At 37.4% G+C, this 17,055-nt stretch overlaps 1 protein-coding gene across 3 annotated transcripts in view; it reads right to left on the bottom strand.

The window, feature by feature from the left end:
* LOC136031297 (serrate RNA effector molecule homolog) overlaps window positions 1-8,709 on the bottom strand; it is an 88,642-nt gene extending 79,933 nt beyond the window's left edge. For all 3 annotated transcript variants that reach the window (XM_065710744.1, XM_065710745.1, XM_065710746.1), the window contains exons 1-2: window positions 8,547-8,709; window positions 3,081-3,188 (exon numbers count right to left, since the gene is read on the bottom strand). In XM_065710744.1, coding sequence (XP_065566816.1) covers window positions 3,081-3,188; window positions 8,547-8,659 — 221 coding nt within the window. In that variant the 5' untranslated portion in view covers window positions 8,660-8,709. The remainder of the gene's footprint in view (window positions 1-3,080; window positions 3,189-8,546) is intronic.
* Between the last annotated feature and the right edge of the window lie 8,346 nt (window positions 8,710-17,055).

Below are 17,055 nucleotides of genomic sequence, written 5' to 3'. Positions count from 1 at the left end.
AAGGAAAAGATACAGTGTTATATGTCTTCAAGAAACCCACCTTGACCAAGAAAGTACACTATGGGTAGAAGGATATGAGCTCTACAGGAAAGAAAGATCATTAGGCAGGAAAGGAGGGTGTGTGGCTATTCTTGTAAAGAAATATGTTAAGCACAACTTCATAATACCAAAGGACTACCCTAACGAGGTTGATGGACCCTAACGAGTATTGGAGAAATAGTTCAGAAAAACCTCAGAAGTGCTCAAAACATACCCCTTTCCCCAACATACAGCATGCATAAGACTCCATGGACACTAAAAACATCTAGCACCCCACAAAAATCTCAAATACCAGCCAGATTCTCTTTACTGCTCCCTGCGCCAGCAATAGCAATAGACAAGCAAGACCCACAAACCTACCAGGTACCAAGCAAATCCCCAAGCCATTAGTTTCACTAGCATCAGCCACAAACCAGGCTATAGAATCAATCCCCATCACCACAGTCAAGGCAATCACCAACCTCATAGCCTAACCCATGGCAAGTACCTTCCTCTCCCAAGCTAGAATGCCTCAAGCACTTAAAGCAGTCATCATGAGAGAACTAGCAACAAAACACTTCTCTAACAGCCAAGTAGAGATTGCAGACCTAGATATAATCAGCATCCTAAATAACCATCAAGCTTGCCATTATATAGCCAATGCATAAACCATGAATGAAGGATTGATGCTGAGTGAAGGATTAATACTGGGTGCTGTACTCATTGATTTTGAAGGAGCATATGACAATGCACAAAAAGACATACTAGGGGAAAAACTCCATCATTAAGTTTCCCTCAGCCAATCAGAAAATTTATGGATAACTTTCTAGACAATACAACTTCCAAAGTTAAAGTAACTGGGGAACTATCAACCTCAAGACCTATCGAAAAGGGACTCCCACAGGGCTTGTACTCAGCTGTTTATTATTCATACGGAATTTTTCGCAGATGACATTGGAGCACGGGCAAGAGGAAAAACATTTGCTGAAGTTGCAAATAGACTCCAAATTATTGCAAGCAACCTCCAAAACTTTTCTACCAGTATGAAACTACCCATATCAGTCCCCAAATCAGCGATCATATATTTCCATCATAGACGAAAAGTTGATTTACAACAAGTTACCCAAGGAAATTTTACAATCCCAACTACCAATACAACTAAATATCTTGGAATAATCCTGGACAACAGGCTTAACTTCAAACCTCACATTGACCATATCATGCAATCATGCAAGAAAAAAAAAATGGGAATTATACAAAGACTATGTGGTACAACCTGGGCAGTAAGGATAGAGCCCTCCTTAAACTCTGCACACACTACATCAGACCAGTAATTGAGTATCGCCTGATTACCTAAGGAGCCTGCTCAAAACATATCCTCAACAAACTAGAATGTGTACAAAATGCAGTAATCCACCTTGCTTCAGGATGTAGGAAAACAACAAAGATTCGAAACCTTCTACAAGAAGGAGGGCTCCCACCAATTGAAAACAGATACAAACTCTTAACTATAAGATACCTGACAAAACTGGAATCAAAACTCGTCATTTCTTATTTCCAGAAGCCAGAGCTAGCTGGCTAGTACCTAAAAATCACTCACTGATGTCAGCAATTACAGCCAGGGCACAATAATACATCAAACTAATTAAAACTAAAATAGCAAAAGAACCACCATGAACATCAATCACCCTAGAGGTTAACCTAGTATTCCTCCCTCAAAAAAAGGAAGAAATTGAACCCCAAACTGCAATCCAACATTTCAAACAGCATATTAAAAAAGGAATATAATCATATCCCCAACTATTTGTTGATGGGTCTTTAAGTGAAGAGGGATGTGGAAATGATTGCTTTTTAAAATAGCAGAGCCTATGCATTATGGAAGAAAACAAGGCAGGGACCAGCATCCTAACAGCTGAAGTAGCTGCAATAAATTTGGTCTTAGATACCCTAATAAACTGAAACAGGGCAATAAACATATAGTAGTATTCTCTGACTCTAAATCTGCTCTCAATATCCTAAGAAACCCTAATTTTGAAATACTGGACATTGACCTACATCAAACTACAGAAAACCTAAACAGCCTTGGAGGAAGGCTGTGCTATTGAATCCCAATATATACCTAGTCATCTAGGTATAAAAGGAAATGAAAAAGCAAACCTACAGAAAACCTAAACAGCCTTGGAGGAAGGCTGTGCTATTGAATCCCAATATACACCTAGTCATCTAGGTATAGAAGGAAATGAAAAAGCAGACAAGGTAGCAAAGCAAGGAGCAAAAAGCCAAATGGAAACAGTGATTTTATAATGGATATAACTAGATTACGACTGAAAACATTACCTAAATCAAAGCCACCAAATTTATCCCCTTTTCCAATGAGGACACAATCCATTTAGTTTCATTGCCCGTGAACAAATACAGCTAACTTCAACCACCTTTCCTTCACATATAAAATAAAGCAGCCAAATGGAGAAGTCACCAGAAGCCCATTTTGCAGGTACTGCAAGAACACAGATGAAACCCCTGAGCACATATTATTGCATTGTAAAATACTAGAAAGAAAACAAGTGAATTTCTTCAATTTGAAAATTGAAGTATGACTGAATTCAAATCCACTGACTACTGTAAAAACTTTAACCCAATCTTCAAAAAGAGATTTTTTTTCATACAAGCTTTTAAACTGTTAATGGATATAAACCTACAGCAGAATATAAAGTAAGTCAAATTATGCTGACTCTATTGAATTGAATAAATCCTACAATGATCTTACAACATATTTTAACCTAATTAGCTGATCTAAATGTTTACATATTCATCCATATTTTGAATATTAATAAGCAGTGTTTACAAGAAAGCTCTTACGATTATAGTAACATAATTTTTGTGACTAGATAAACTACATAGTAAGAGTGATTTGTCCCAAGAAGAAGCCTAGGAACTCATCATAAGAAAAGAAGAAAAATTCAAAGATTGGAATACTGTCTACCCAACCCAGAAAGAAGAGGTTCAAATGATCTGATTTTCCAGACACACGTCTAGAGATGATTGATTGAATTCATTCTTACCAGTCTCCTCTTTGTCTCTTTGATGGGTGATAATCTTGGCTGTAAGCTGGACTATGCCTGTCTCTTCCTCTATATATATCTCGTGGGTCTGGTCTCCTGCTTGAGTACCTATAAAAATCAGATGTGTTATTGCACAAAAATTGATATTATTTTTTTTTTCAAATTCCAACTACAGATATACAACAATGACAGCGACTAAATCTAAGTGAGAGTTGAGTCTTAACAGATAATGATTCAGCCCCTGAAGAACAGCAGTAACAAAAATCTCTATATGGCTTTTGCCCACCTGTATCTTGAATATGGTTGGTTACAGCATCACACCTCTTAATTAATGATTATAATCTACAAGATGATCTTCAGAGAAGGGTCGCAAAAATGACAATGCACCTAGGAGCCCTACCACATCAAAATCATCTAAAAGACCTCAAACTTCCAACTCTCAAGTACCAGAGAAGCTGAAGTGACATGATGCAGACTTGGAAAATCGTATACTCTTCTGCCCTTCCACCCATTTTCCTCCTCTCTGATACTTCATGCTTTGAGATCACTCAAAAAAGATTCAACAGCAATTCAGTTCTCCAAGAGTCTGCCATAACTTCTTTCAATTCAATCAATATCAACTTATGTTATTCCATTTGAGAGCTTTAAGGTCCTTGTGGACCTGTAGTGCTCTTGAGTCAATGACTCCCAGTCAAACATCCACTGCTTCTTCTCCCACACCTTGTCAAGTTGGTGTTCGAAAGACTGGATGGAGGGAGTGCTGACAGTAGAGTCCTTCAATTCATTCTAGTGATTTATTACTCTTCTTGAAAAGTATATTTGACAGAAAGCACATCTTGATCTGAAGCTAAATTTTGGTAGCTTCTTTGAATGTCCTCTTGTGAGATCATGGCTGGTACTGTGGCTGATCATAAAGATGGTAGAGTTTTTTCTTTGGAGTTTGTAAGTCAGCATCATGTCACTATGCATGCATCTGTCAACAAGGGTATTTAGTTGCTTGAGATGATCCTCATATGAAGCTGATTTTAGGTTTTTTTGCACTTTGTCACACACTGCTGAGCATTTTTGAAGAGCCTTACATCTTGCCAGTAAGAGGGACGAGCTAGGCGCATGCCAAAATCAAGATTGGGTCTAACAAGAGCCTTAAACAGTTTTATGAATATTGTTGCCTCTTGGCTAATGATGGTACAATTTAATAGATCAAGGATGGAATTTGCTTGGGAGACAACATGCTGGATGTGGTTGTGGAACCTCAACCTGTCATCAATGATGACACCAGGGTCCCTTTCTTTTTCTCTATTCACTGATGGTCCCTTATTTTAGTGATTTGATTTGAAGCTGAAAAGCTAGCCATTGGATTATTAGCTCCAAGGTGCAAAATACAGCATTTGTTGGCATTGAATTGGAGAAGCCAGTCTTGAATCCAATCCTGTAGCCTGTCTAGAATGTGTTGGATTTCTGTGGGTTTGCAATACCAAACTGGAATAGCCTATCTGAGGAAACTGTATCTGCTGATACCTTTTAGATATTCAAGATTAATGCTGGCAGAGACTTGTGACTTGGACAACTTGTCATCTAGTAAAAAGATGCCTGCAAGGATTTTACAGGTTCATTTACCTTATCTTGTAGAAAAGATTTAAGGTATACTAGCAAAAGAACCAGGCTCCTCAGTGTTTTGTTCCCATCCCCCCTCTTCTTACTCAGGCTTCTGGCCTATGTATAGCCTGGCACTACTGCCCAATTATTTCTATGGTTGGCAGCTCTGGCATTCAGCCAAAGGCAATGAAAGATCCATGAAGCAGGTTTTAATCTAATTAAAGAGCTTAAAGAATGCTTTATCTAGTACAATAGTCTTTTAGTGCAATATTCTTAAGCATATAAAAAGACACAAAAGTCAAAACAGATGATGGCATACCCTCTTAAAGAACCAAAATTGAATGCATTACATGCAATTGGATCAGTCATATTTTAAAACATAAACAAAATCAGGAAGGACTAGCAAGAAACTCTCCCTTATATTAATCTTATGGTCTTCTCATGGTTTGACTTAAAACATATACTGCCATCCCACCCAAGAGAAATCTTGAAGTTTTAGGGACTGAATGTGCATGGACATGGACAAGTTTTAGTGACAGGGACCTATGTGAAATAGACAACTATCTAGAGTGGCTGAAAAGTAGATACAAAATCAATTTTAAAAAAGGACGTTTTTGCACTCAATGCAGGAGAAAAACTAGAAAAACAAAAGCTAAGAGCTCATATGGCACTTGTATGGTCAGAAGAGCCAAGAGCTCATATGGCATGAGCTTTAGCAAAATTCTAAGAATCAATAGATTGATTTAAAAAGAAAATCAGAGGCTTAATGCCAGTCAGGATTTAAAAATAAGAGCTCTAAGACACAAGGTCCTTGTAAATATCAAAATTCATTAAGATCTGATCACCCGCTTGTAAGTTAAAAAATACCTCGTTTTTTCTAGTTTTTCCAGATGGTCAAATCAGATAAAACAACTTTATTAAGTCAATTTGTGCAGGTCCCTGACATGCCTACCAATTTTCATTGTCCTAGCATGTCCAGAAGCACCAAACTTGCCAAAGAACTGGACCTCCCCCTAACTCCCCCAAAAGAGAGCAGATCTGTTCTGGTTATGTCAATCACATATCTAGGACTTGTGTTTTTTCCCACCAAGTTTCATCTCAATCTCTCCACTCTAACACTTTCCAAGATTTCTGGTTTCCCCCTCCAACTCCCCCCAATGTCACCAGATCTGGTCAAGATTTAGAATAAGAGCTGAGACATGAGTTTCTCCTAAATGTCAAATTTCAGTAAGATCTGGTCAACCATTCTTATGCTAAAAATATCTCAATTTTTCTAATTTTTTGAAATTAACATCCCCTCCCCAATTCCCCCAAAGAGAGCAGATTCAGTCCGTTTATGTCAATCATGTATCTAGGACTTGTGCTTATTCTTCCCACCAAGTTGCATCCTGATCTCTTCACTCTAAGCATTTTCCAAGATTTCCAGCTTCCCACCTCCAACTCCCCCAATATCATCAGATACAATCGGGATTTAAAATAAGAGCTCTAAGGTCCAAGGTCCTTTTAAATATCAAATTTCATTAAGATCCAATCAACCATTCATAAGTTAAAAATACCTCTTTTTTCAATTTTTCCTCTCCCTCCAGCCCCTCAGATGGTCAAATTTGGGAAATGACTGTTATCAAGTCAATTTGTACAGGTCCCTGACATGCCTACCAATTTTCATTGTCCTAGCATGTCCAGAAGCACCAAACTTGCCAAAGTACTGGAATTCCCCCAAAGAGAGCAGATCTGTCCAATTCTGTCAATCACATATCTAGAACTTGTGCTTATTCTTCCCATCAAGTTTCATCCTGATCTCTCCACTCTAAGCATTTTCCAAGATTTCTGGTTCCCAATATTTCTGCTTCTCTCTACCAACCCTCATGTCCCCAGATCTAATTTGAATTGAAAATAGATCATCTGAGACATAACATCTTTCTATATATCATGTTTCATTAAGATCTCATCACCCATTCATTACGTCAGACATGTACCTTGGACTTGTGCTTATTCTTCACACCAAGTTTCATCCTGATCTCTCCACTTAAAGTGTTTTCCAAGATTTCTGCCCCCCCCCAAAGAGTGCAGATTCATTCTGGTTATGTCAATTATGTATCTAGGACTTGTGCTTTTTTCCACCAAGTTTCATCCTGATCTCTCCACTCTAAGCATTTTCCAAGATTTTAGGTTTCCCCCTCCAACTCCCCCCAATGTCACCAGATCTGGTCAGGATTTAAAATAAGAGCTCTGAGACACAATATCCTTCAAAATATAAAATTTTATTAAAATCTGATCACCCATTCATTACCTTAAATCTAAGGTTGGAGCAATATAAGGATAACCCCTTTTCCATTGATATGTCAGTGTTGGCAGCTTCAAACAACATAGTCTTTTTTTGTATGGAAATTTATTCATGTTGCTAACCATCTTAGTGGCACAACCCTGGACATCCTCAAGCAACTTCTTATCTTTTTTGAAGAAGTTAAAATTATCTCATTTTTTTGAATTAACCATCTCCCCTAGATGGGCAAATCAGAAAAACAACTATTTCTAATTTAATATGGTCTGGTCCCAGATATGCCTGTCAAATTTCATCATCCTAACTTATCTGGAAGTGCCTAAACTAGCAAAACTAGGACCAACAGACAGACTGACAGAATTTGTGATTGCTATATGTCACTTGGTAAATACTAAGTGCCATAAAAACCAGGAATTGGGGTTTCTAACCCTAATATAGCCTGACAACAGAGCCAGGATTGGGGGAAAAAGCAACAGATATGATGAAGACAATAAACAGCATTACTTTCAACAATGGAAAATGTGTGGAGCAGTGTAGGACCTGCAGAGGTCTGAAGGTGATAAGACTTCTAACATAAATAAAGTTGGAAAAAAGATATCAATACAGTTATTTCTTAGTTTGGCAATACACCAATCAATGCTCTTTCCAAAATGATAATTACTGCTGTCATAGTTTTGTACATACACACACAACCATAAATGGTGCCAGATATAGTGCAAGGCTATACAGAAGTTTGCTTTTGTTTTCAAATATATCTTATTTGGCACTATGAACTAACTTATGGTGAGAAATGAGTACAAAAAATAATATGAACTAACAAAACCAGCAAACTTCCATAAGCTATAGGGAAGACCAAAGGCATCAATTCATGAAAATATGGAAAAAGTGGAGACAATGCTAGTTTCAAATTCTAGTGTGGTGTTTGTTTTCTTTGAAATACCCAAAAAGCTAAATTTTCAAAAAAAATTTCTAAACTATAGGGAAGAGGACACCCCCCAATCATTGCCATTGTATGAACTATTTTTAATCAGGGTTGGCTATTAGATTTAATATCCTTAGCACTTGGGGCATGATATAAATAGCCTACTCTAAGGCTTAGTAATTAGGAGAAATAAATTAAGAGTTTTGACACACACAGACACAAACAGCCTTAGTATTCATACTGGACAATGTGAGGTAATTGTTTGGTTTTTACTACTACACATTCACAGCCCCCCCCCCCAGAAAGGGTGTAAATTGTAGTGGAACTGTAATCATTTGTGTTGGAAGTGAACTTTACCCTCACCCCTATACATACCAATTCAGGGTTTATATTTGCACATTAGGGGGAGGGGATTCAAACTTACCTCTATAGCAAGAATTGCATCCTGAATACAAATTTCACATTCATTTACATTAGAAATGGACTTTAACCCCACTTCCCTAATGAAGGTAAATTGAATATTGTGAAGTAAGAATTGTTTTCTTAATGAATGAGCTATGTTTCCTTCTCAACAAATCCAATTCTAGGCTTTTTACCATTCTATCTAATTCCTGCCCTACGCCATAGTGAAAACCTAACCGCTAAGCTTGTCACAAGCTTAGTTTACCTGTCATCATTATATGAGTCCCCTCGAGATGAGCTACCACGGCTAAATTCACTTCTTTCTCCTCGGAACTTGTCCCTTCCACGGGACTTTTGATCATCATCACTATCTCCCATTTTTTTTAACTATTAACATAAAACTTTGCTTTTGGAAGAGATGAAAGCGATGAATTTTGTAATGATATTCAATTGGTTCTTAATGTTTAGATGGCGATAAAGCTAATCTACCAATAAGAACAAGGTTTTTAAATGGCCGATTAAAATACCGGTCAAAACAAAACAGATATTTCGAAAAGACAAAAGCCTTTCTTCTTCAGAACTATAAGACTAAGCCACAAGGAAACATTTTGTTATTTTCTGAACGAAAATGTGAACTAAAGAAAACGGATACAAACAAAAACAAATAACGTGGAAAGCGAACAGAAAAAAAGTCAAAATTGGAAGAATTAAAAAGTCTAAAAGCCAAAAATCAGAGAACCATCAAAAATAAAAACACGTAAAATCAAAATTAGAAGAATCAAAAAGTGAAGAATTAAACATCCTAATTTTCAAATGGAGTCCCTTACCAATATATAAGGTTAGCAAAAGGATATAAAGAAAGTCACAAGGGACTAAATAGGGTTAAAGAAGACAAAGAGCATCGGGAAAATACTATGTATGTATGAGGGTTAGAGCAGACCAAAAACAATGAAAAAAGGATTAAAGCAAATAGGAAGGTAGTAAATGAGGTTGCAAGGCAGAAAAAGAAGCTGAATCAGACTAAAGGAGGTTGGGGGAAACCAAGAACGTCGGAAAAGGACTATGAAACTTGAAGTAGCCCAAGGGAAGCTGGAAGGACATGAAAAAAAGCAGAAAGGATAAGAGCAATTTGGAAGAGTATAAAGGAGCTAGAGTAAGTCAAAAGGTTGTAAAGTAAGCCGGAATGTCGTAAAGGAAGTATCATGAAATAGAAGGATGGAGATCAAAACATTAGAAAATGATTGAAGAATCTGGAAGGGACTAAAGAAAGTCGCAAGAAACTAAAGGAACTTGGCAAAAAAAAACATGAATATTGAAAAGGACAGAAGAAAGTTAAAGGGACTAGAAAATTTTTGAGGTTCCATTTTCATTGAAAAGCTCAAAAAGTAGCTAAAAAAAGGGTCAGAACGGACAAAAAGATATATAAATGGGGTAAACAAAGTAAGAAAGGTTATAAGTAAACTGAAAACAGGGATTAGGGAGCAGTAGAATAATGTTATCGATTTGATTAATGAAGGGATTAACGCAGGGTCTGCAATATCCGTGCATTTGGAGGTTCCTGCAAGAACCAACATACCCTATGATCTAAAGAAGCTAAAACAGACCTACAATTAAATAGCAAATGATCACTTCAACTTGACCGTGCTACAGCGAGCAGTTATTCTTTTACTATCATGTTATAATACATTTATTTAGCCAATTTTCTTTTGTATAGCTAGCTTATCACATTCAATTGCCGTGAGATAATTTTTTTATGAAATTCACCAATTTCCATTATTTACTTCTCACCTTTTCTAAAAACGACTGCTTTTTAATGTCAGTGAAAATTGATAATTCTAGCTTGGACAGCAGAGAGAAAGTCAATACACGAAAACCCAAAAAAGCATAAAATTGCGATGGAAAAAAGAAAGAAGCTGAACAAAATACTGAGAATGGCGAAATATTTATTATAAAATGGAAATATACGAGATTACTTTAAAAAAAGTTACATTAATTTTGGGTAAGTTGACGCGCCAACTTAAGTAAAATTAACCAATTTTCAACGAAACCTAATTCAACTTCAATAATAAGCTCTTTTCGTTTTATATATATATATATCTATATATATATATATATATATATATATATATATACTAGCTGTTGGGGTGGCGCTTCGCACCACCCCAACACCTAGTTGGTGGGGGCGCTTCACGCCCCCCCCAAGCCCCCCCGCGCGCGTGAGTCGTTACGCGCCATATTAGTTACGCGCCATTGTAGTTGTGTCCCTATGTCCCACCTGTGAATATAGACAGATATATATATATATATATATATGTTTTTAACTACGTAAAACTTGCGAATATACAACATTCTTTGCTGTCCCATTGTCTGTGCATATAAATAGATTGTTAGGTTTACCGACTCTTGAACATGCAACATATAATGGTCCATGGGAAAACAATCCGTATTCAGATCTATACCTCATGATTCTAATGATTGTCCTTGAGCTTTGTTGATGGTGATTGCTAATCGACCATTCCCTGTGTCGCCGTCGTCATTTATATATCCCCCTGTGCCCCCGGCGTCCCCGTTGTAGTTGTGTCCCTGTGTCCTGGTCGTCATTTGTGTCCCGGTGTCCCAGTCTGTGATTTCTCTTTGAAGGTCCCGGGTGTCATTTATATTCCTTGTGTCCCGGTCTGTATATACATTCGTTTTGAATTGGTCTTTTTTTTAGTTTTTTTTAGTTATACCTCATGATTCTAATGATTGCCCTTGAGCTTTGTTGATGGAGATTGCTAATCGAAGAATCCCTGTGTCCCCGTCGTCATTTATATATCCCCCTGTGCCCCCCGGCGTCCCCGTTGTAGTTGTGTCCCTGTGTCCCGGTCGTCATTTATATTCCCTGTGTCCCGGTCGTCATTTGTATCCCGGTGTCCCGGTCTGTATATACATTAATTTTTGAAATGGTATATGATGAAATAAATTTTTATATTTTTCCTCTTTTTTTCTTTTTAGTTTATTTTTGGTTTTTACTTTTTTTTAGTTTTTTTAGTTTTTTTTCTTTTTTCTTTTTATTTTTTTTATTTTTTATTTTTTTTAGTTTTGCTTTTCTCCTTTATTTTTCATTTTTTTCCCTTTTTTCTTTTTTTTCTTGTTTAGTTTTTTTAGTTTTTTTTAGCTTTTTTAGTTTTTTATTAGTTTTCTTTTTTTTTCTTTTTAGTTTTTTTGTAGTTTTTACCTTTTTTTTAGTTTTTTTAGTTTTTTTTTACTTATGTCCTGGTCGTCATTTATACTCCCTGTGTCCCGGTCGTCATTTGTGTCCCGGTGCTTTGTTGATGGTGATTGTTAATCGAACATTCCTTGTGTCCCGGTCGCTTTCTCTTTGAGTGTCCCGGTCGTCATTTATATTCCCTATGTGCCGGTGTTCCGGTCGTCATTTTTGTCCCGATGTCCCGGTCTGTAATTTCGTCAGTCAAAACATGACGTCAGTCGACACACAAACATGATGTCACCCGACAGACCCACACACACACAGACAACTTATTTTTATATATATAGAAGATAGATATATATATATATATAACTAGCTGTTGGGGTGGCGCTTCGCGCCACCCCAACACCTAGTTGGTGGGGCGCTTCGCGCAACCCCCAAGCCCCCCCGCGCGCGTAAGTCGTTACGCGCCATATTAGTTACGCGCCGTTGTAGTTGTGTCCCTGTGTCCCACCTGTGAATAGAGATATATATAAATATATGTTTTTAACTACGTAAAACATGCGAATATACAACATTCTTCGCTGTCCCATTGTCTGTGCATATAAATAGATTGTCAGGTTTACTGACTCTTGAACATGCAACATATAATTGTCCATGGGAAAAACAATCCGTATTCAGATCTATACCTCATTATTCTAATGATGTGTCCCTGTGTCCCGGTCGTCATTTATATTCCCTGTGTCCCGGTCGTCATTTGTGTCCCGGTGTCCCAGTTTGTAATTTCTCTTTGAGTGTCCCGGTCGTCATTTATATTCCCTGTGTCCCGGTGTCCCGGTCGTCATTTGTGTCCCGGTGTCCCGGTCTGTAATTTCTATTCGAACAATCCCTCTGTCCCGGTCGTCATTTATATATCCCGCCTGTGCCCCCGGCGTCCTCGTTGTAGTTGTGTCCCTGTGTCCCGGTCGTCATTTATATTCCCTGTGTCCCGGTCGTGATTTGTGTCCGGGTGTCCCAGTCTGTGATTTCTATTTGAGTGTCCCGGGCGTCATTTATGTTCGTCAGTATATATGTTTTTAACTACGTAAAACTTGCGAATATACAACATTCTTTGCTGTCCCATTGTCTGTGCATATAAATAGATTGTTAGGTTTACCGACTCTTGAACATGCAACATATAATGGTCCATGGGAAAACAATCCGTATTCAGATCTATACCTCATGATTCTAATGATTGCCCTTGAGCTTTGTTGATGGTGATTGCTAATCGACGATTCCCTGTGTCGCCGTCGTCATTTATATATCCCCCTGTGCCCCCGGTGTCCCCGTTGTAGTTGTGTCCCTGTGTCCCGGTCGTCATTTGTGTCCCGGTGTCCCAGTATGTGATTTCTCTTTGAAGGTCCCGGGTGTCATTTATATTCCTTGTGTCCCGGTCTGTATATACATTCGTTTTGAATTGGTCTTTTTTTTAGTTTTTTTTAGTTATACCTCATGATTCTAATGATTGCCCTTGAGCTTTGTTGATGGAGATTGCTAATCGAAGAATCCCTGTGTCCCCGTCGTCATTTATATATCCCCCTGTGCCCCCCGGCGTCCCCGTTGTAGTTGTGTCCCTGTGTCCCGGTCGTCATTTATATTCCCTGTGTCCCGGTCGTCATTTGTATCCCGGTGTCCCGGTCTGTATATACATTAATTTTTGAAATGGTATATGATGAAATAAATTTTTATATTTTTCCTCTTTTTTTCTTTTTAGTTTATTTTTGGTTTTTACTTTTTTTAGTTTTTTTAGTTTTTTTTCTTTTTTCTTTTTATTTTTTTTTTTTTTTTAGTTTTGCTTTTCTCCTTTATTTTTCATTTTTTTCCCTTTTTTCTTTTTTTTCTTGTTTAGTTTTTTTTAGTTTTTTTTAGCTTTTTTAGTTTTTTATTAGTTTTCTTTTTTTTTCTTTTTAGTTTTTTTGTAGTTTTTACCCTTTTTTTAGTTTTTTTAGTTTTTTTTTACTTATGTCCTGGTCGTCATTTATACTCCCTGTGTCCCGGTCGTCATTTGTGTCCCGGTGCTTTGTTGATGGTGATTGTTAATCGAACATTCCTTGTGTCCCGGTCGCTTTCTCTTTGAGTGTCCCGGTCGTCATTTATATTCCCTATGTGCCGGTGTTCCGGTCGTCATTTTTGTCCCGATGTCCCGGTCTGTAATTTCGTCAGTCAAAACATGACGTCAGTCGACACACAAACATGATGTCACCCGACAGACCCACACACACACAGACAACTTATTTTTATATATATAGAAGATAGATATATATATATATATATATATATATATATATATATATACTAGCTGTTGGGGTGGCGCTTCGCGCCCCCCCAAGCCCCCCCGCGCGCGTAAGTCGTTACGCGCCATATTAGTTACGCGCCATTGTAGTTGTGTCCCTGTGTCCCACCTGTGAATAGAGATATATATAAATATATATTTTTAACTACGTAAAACATGCGAATATACAACATTCTTCGCTGTCCCATTGTCTGTGCATATAAATAGATTGTCAGGTTTACTGACTCTTGAACATGCAACATATAATTGTCCATGGGAAAAACAATCCGTATTCAGATCTATACCTCATTATTCTAATGATGTGTCCCTGTGTCCCGGTCGTCATTTATATTCCCTGTGTCCCGGTCGTCATTTGTGTCCCGGTGTCCCAGTTTGTAATTTCTCTTTGAGTGTCCCAGTCGTCATTTATATTCCCTGTGTCCCCGTGTCCCGGTCGTCATTTGTGTCCCGGTGTCCCGGTCTGTAATTTCTATTCGAACAATCCCTGTGTCCCGGTCGTCATTTATATATCCCGCCTGTGCCCCCGGCGTCCTCGTTGTAGTTGTGTCCCTGTGTCCCGGTCGTCATTTATATTCCCTGTGTCCCGGTCGTGATTTGTGTCCGGGTGTCCCAGTCTGTAATTTCTCTTTGAGGTTCCCGGTCGTCACTTATATTCCCTCTGTCTCGGTCGTCATTTGTGTCCCGGTCTGTAATTTCTCTTTGAGTGTTTTTTCTTTTTAGTTTTTTTTTAGTTTTTTACCTTTTTTCTTTTTTCAGTTTTCTTTTTCTTCTTTATTTTTCAGCGTCACTATGAAGTACATATCGACGAACCTTTGTTTTTTTAACTTAAATCTGGTAGGCATTGATGACCTTATCCAAGTCAAAATCCCAAACCCAATCATCATCGCTATCATTTTCAGTTTTGATATGTTTTGACTCTCGCTGTCCAGGTGGATTTTCATCTAACTGCGCGGTTTTGCGTTCTTTAGCCGCAACCCTGTTTTCTTGCTGTTCTTGTGATTCCTCGGAACGCTTTCTTTTCTTACTTTCTCTATCAGCAGCAAGTTTTTTGGCATAAACTCTTTGAGCAGCTTCCTCGGCTGTTGCCATTGTAGGTTCTTCAGTCATTTTACAATTAAACATTTTTCCGTGAACAAATGTCTTAAATACCGTTAATGACGTCACCCTCAAAGCAAAAATGACGACAACTAATTTCATGACGTCAGTCAACACAGAAACATGGCGTCACCTGATCCACAGACAGACAGACAACTTATTTTTATATATATAGATATATATATATATATATATATATATATATATATATTAATATATATATATATATATATATATATATATATATATATATATATATATATCTATATATATATTGCTGGGCTAATTCACACATTTTCACTCTTTACGAAAGAAAATCACATATTTTGATTTTTTGCTCACACGATATTGTCTTTTTAATTTTATCTTAAGAATTTTTACTTTTTATATCCTTCCTCAACGAGAAACTTTCTTATTTAAATAAACAATATGTCATTGAAAGTAATCTTCATTAACATGCTGAGGGTTGTAACCAAAATCTTGGTTTTCCTTCAGCAGAAATCTTTCAGATCAAATATATTTACAAAAAGGAAAAACATGACAAGAAAAAAAATATTACAACACTCAAGGTAACAAGGGGAACCACCAAGGTTTCATCTTTGTAAAATTGTCAACAAGCTGATTGTAGTCCAGTTTTTTTACTAAATCCTTCTCTGTAAACATCAAAAGGAGGTGATTGAGACAATTGTCTCCTGTTGTAGACTGCAGGTAGTTTTTCACTATTTCTAGGCTAGAAAACAAACGCTCATTGCTTGCTGTTGTCACAGGAAGTGTGGCAGCAATACAAAGTACTTTAATTACTTCTGAGTAAGCCACTGGTAATGCCTGAAGATGGTCAACAATGTCTAGGAAGTTTTCTGGCTTTTTCTCCTCATCAAGCAAGAAATGCTTGGCAATACCAGCTTGAGATTCAAGAAGAATGTCATCAACATCCAGCTTGCCGTAAAGAGCAGAGAAATGCTTGAGCAACTTTGTGTCCATAAACTTGGTCAAGCTTGGACCCAAGGCTTTGAGTGTGCTCAGCACTGGCAAGTTATCTGTGAACCTTCTGTCAAATTTGGCTAGTAGACGGTTAAAAGTCTTGGAGTACTCTTGCTTCATTTCATCTGCTAAAGTAGTAGTCCAATTTCCAGATTGGATGAAGTTCTTTCCTAGCATCCAAGTTGTCACAAATTGTTTCAGATGCTTGGTGATCTTTTGAGTTCTAATGCTAACGGCTATTAATCTATATATATATATAAATAAGTTGTCTGTGTGTGTGTGTGTGTCTGTCGAGTGACGTCATGTTTGTGTGTTGACTGACGTCATGTTTTCGACTGACGAATTTACAGACCGGGACATCGGGACAAAATGACGACCGAGACACCGGCACATCTATCTATCTATCTATCTATATATATAAAAATAAGTTGTCTGTGTGTGTGTGTGTGTCTGTCGAGTGACGTCATTTGTGTGTGTCGACTGACGTCATGTTTTCGACTGACGAAATTACCGACTGGGACATCGAGACACAAATGACGACCGGGACACCGGTACATCTATCTATATATATAAAAATAAGTTGTCTGTGTGTGTGTGTGTCTGTCGAGTGACGTCATGTTTGTGTGTCGACTGACGTCATGCTTTCGACTGACGAAATTACAGACCAGGACATCGGGACACAAATGACGACCGGGACACCGGCACATAGGGAATATAGATGACGACCGGGACACTCAAAGAGAAAGCGACCGGGACACAAGGAATGTTCGATTAGCAATCACCATCAACAAAGCACCGGGACACAAATGACGACCGGGACACAGGGAGTATAGATAAAGACCAGGACATAAGTAAAAAAAAACTAAAAAAAACTAAAAAAAAGGTAAAAACTACAAAAAAACTAAAAAGAAAAAAAAATTAAAAACTAATAAAAAATACTAAAAAAGCTAAAAAACTAAAAAAAACTAAAATAGAAAAAAAAGAAAAAAAGGAAAAAAATGAAAAATAAAGGAGAAAAACAAAACTAAAAAAATTAAAATAAAAAAAACTAAAAAGAAAAAAGAAAAAAACTAAAAAAAGTAAAACCAAAAAAAAAACTAAAAAGAAAAATGGGGAAAAATACAAAAATTTATTTCATCATATACCATTTCAAAAACGGATGTATAGACAGACCGG

This window comes from Artemia franciscana, chromosome 9, assembly GCF_032884065.1.
Source record: "Artemia franciscana chromosome 9, ASM3288406v1, whole genome shotgun sequence".
In the NCBI taxonomy this organism is placed as follows: domain Eukaryota; kingdom Metazoa; phylum Arthropoda; class Branchiopoda; order Anostraca; family Artemiidae; genus Artemia; species Artemia franciscana.
The sequence above is the reverse complement of the archived record's forward strand: the minus strand, read 5'-3'. Positions and strand labels throughout refer to the sequence as shown.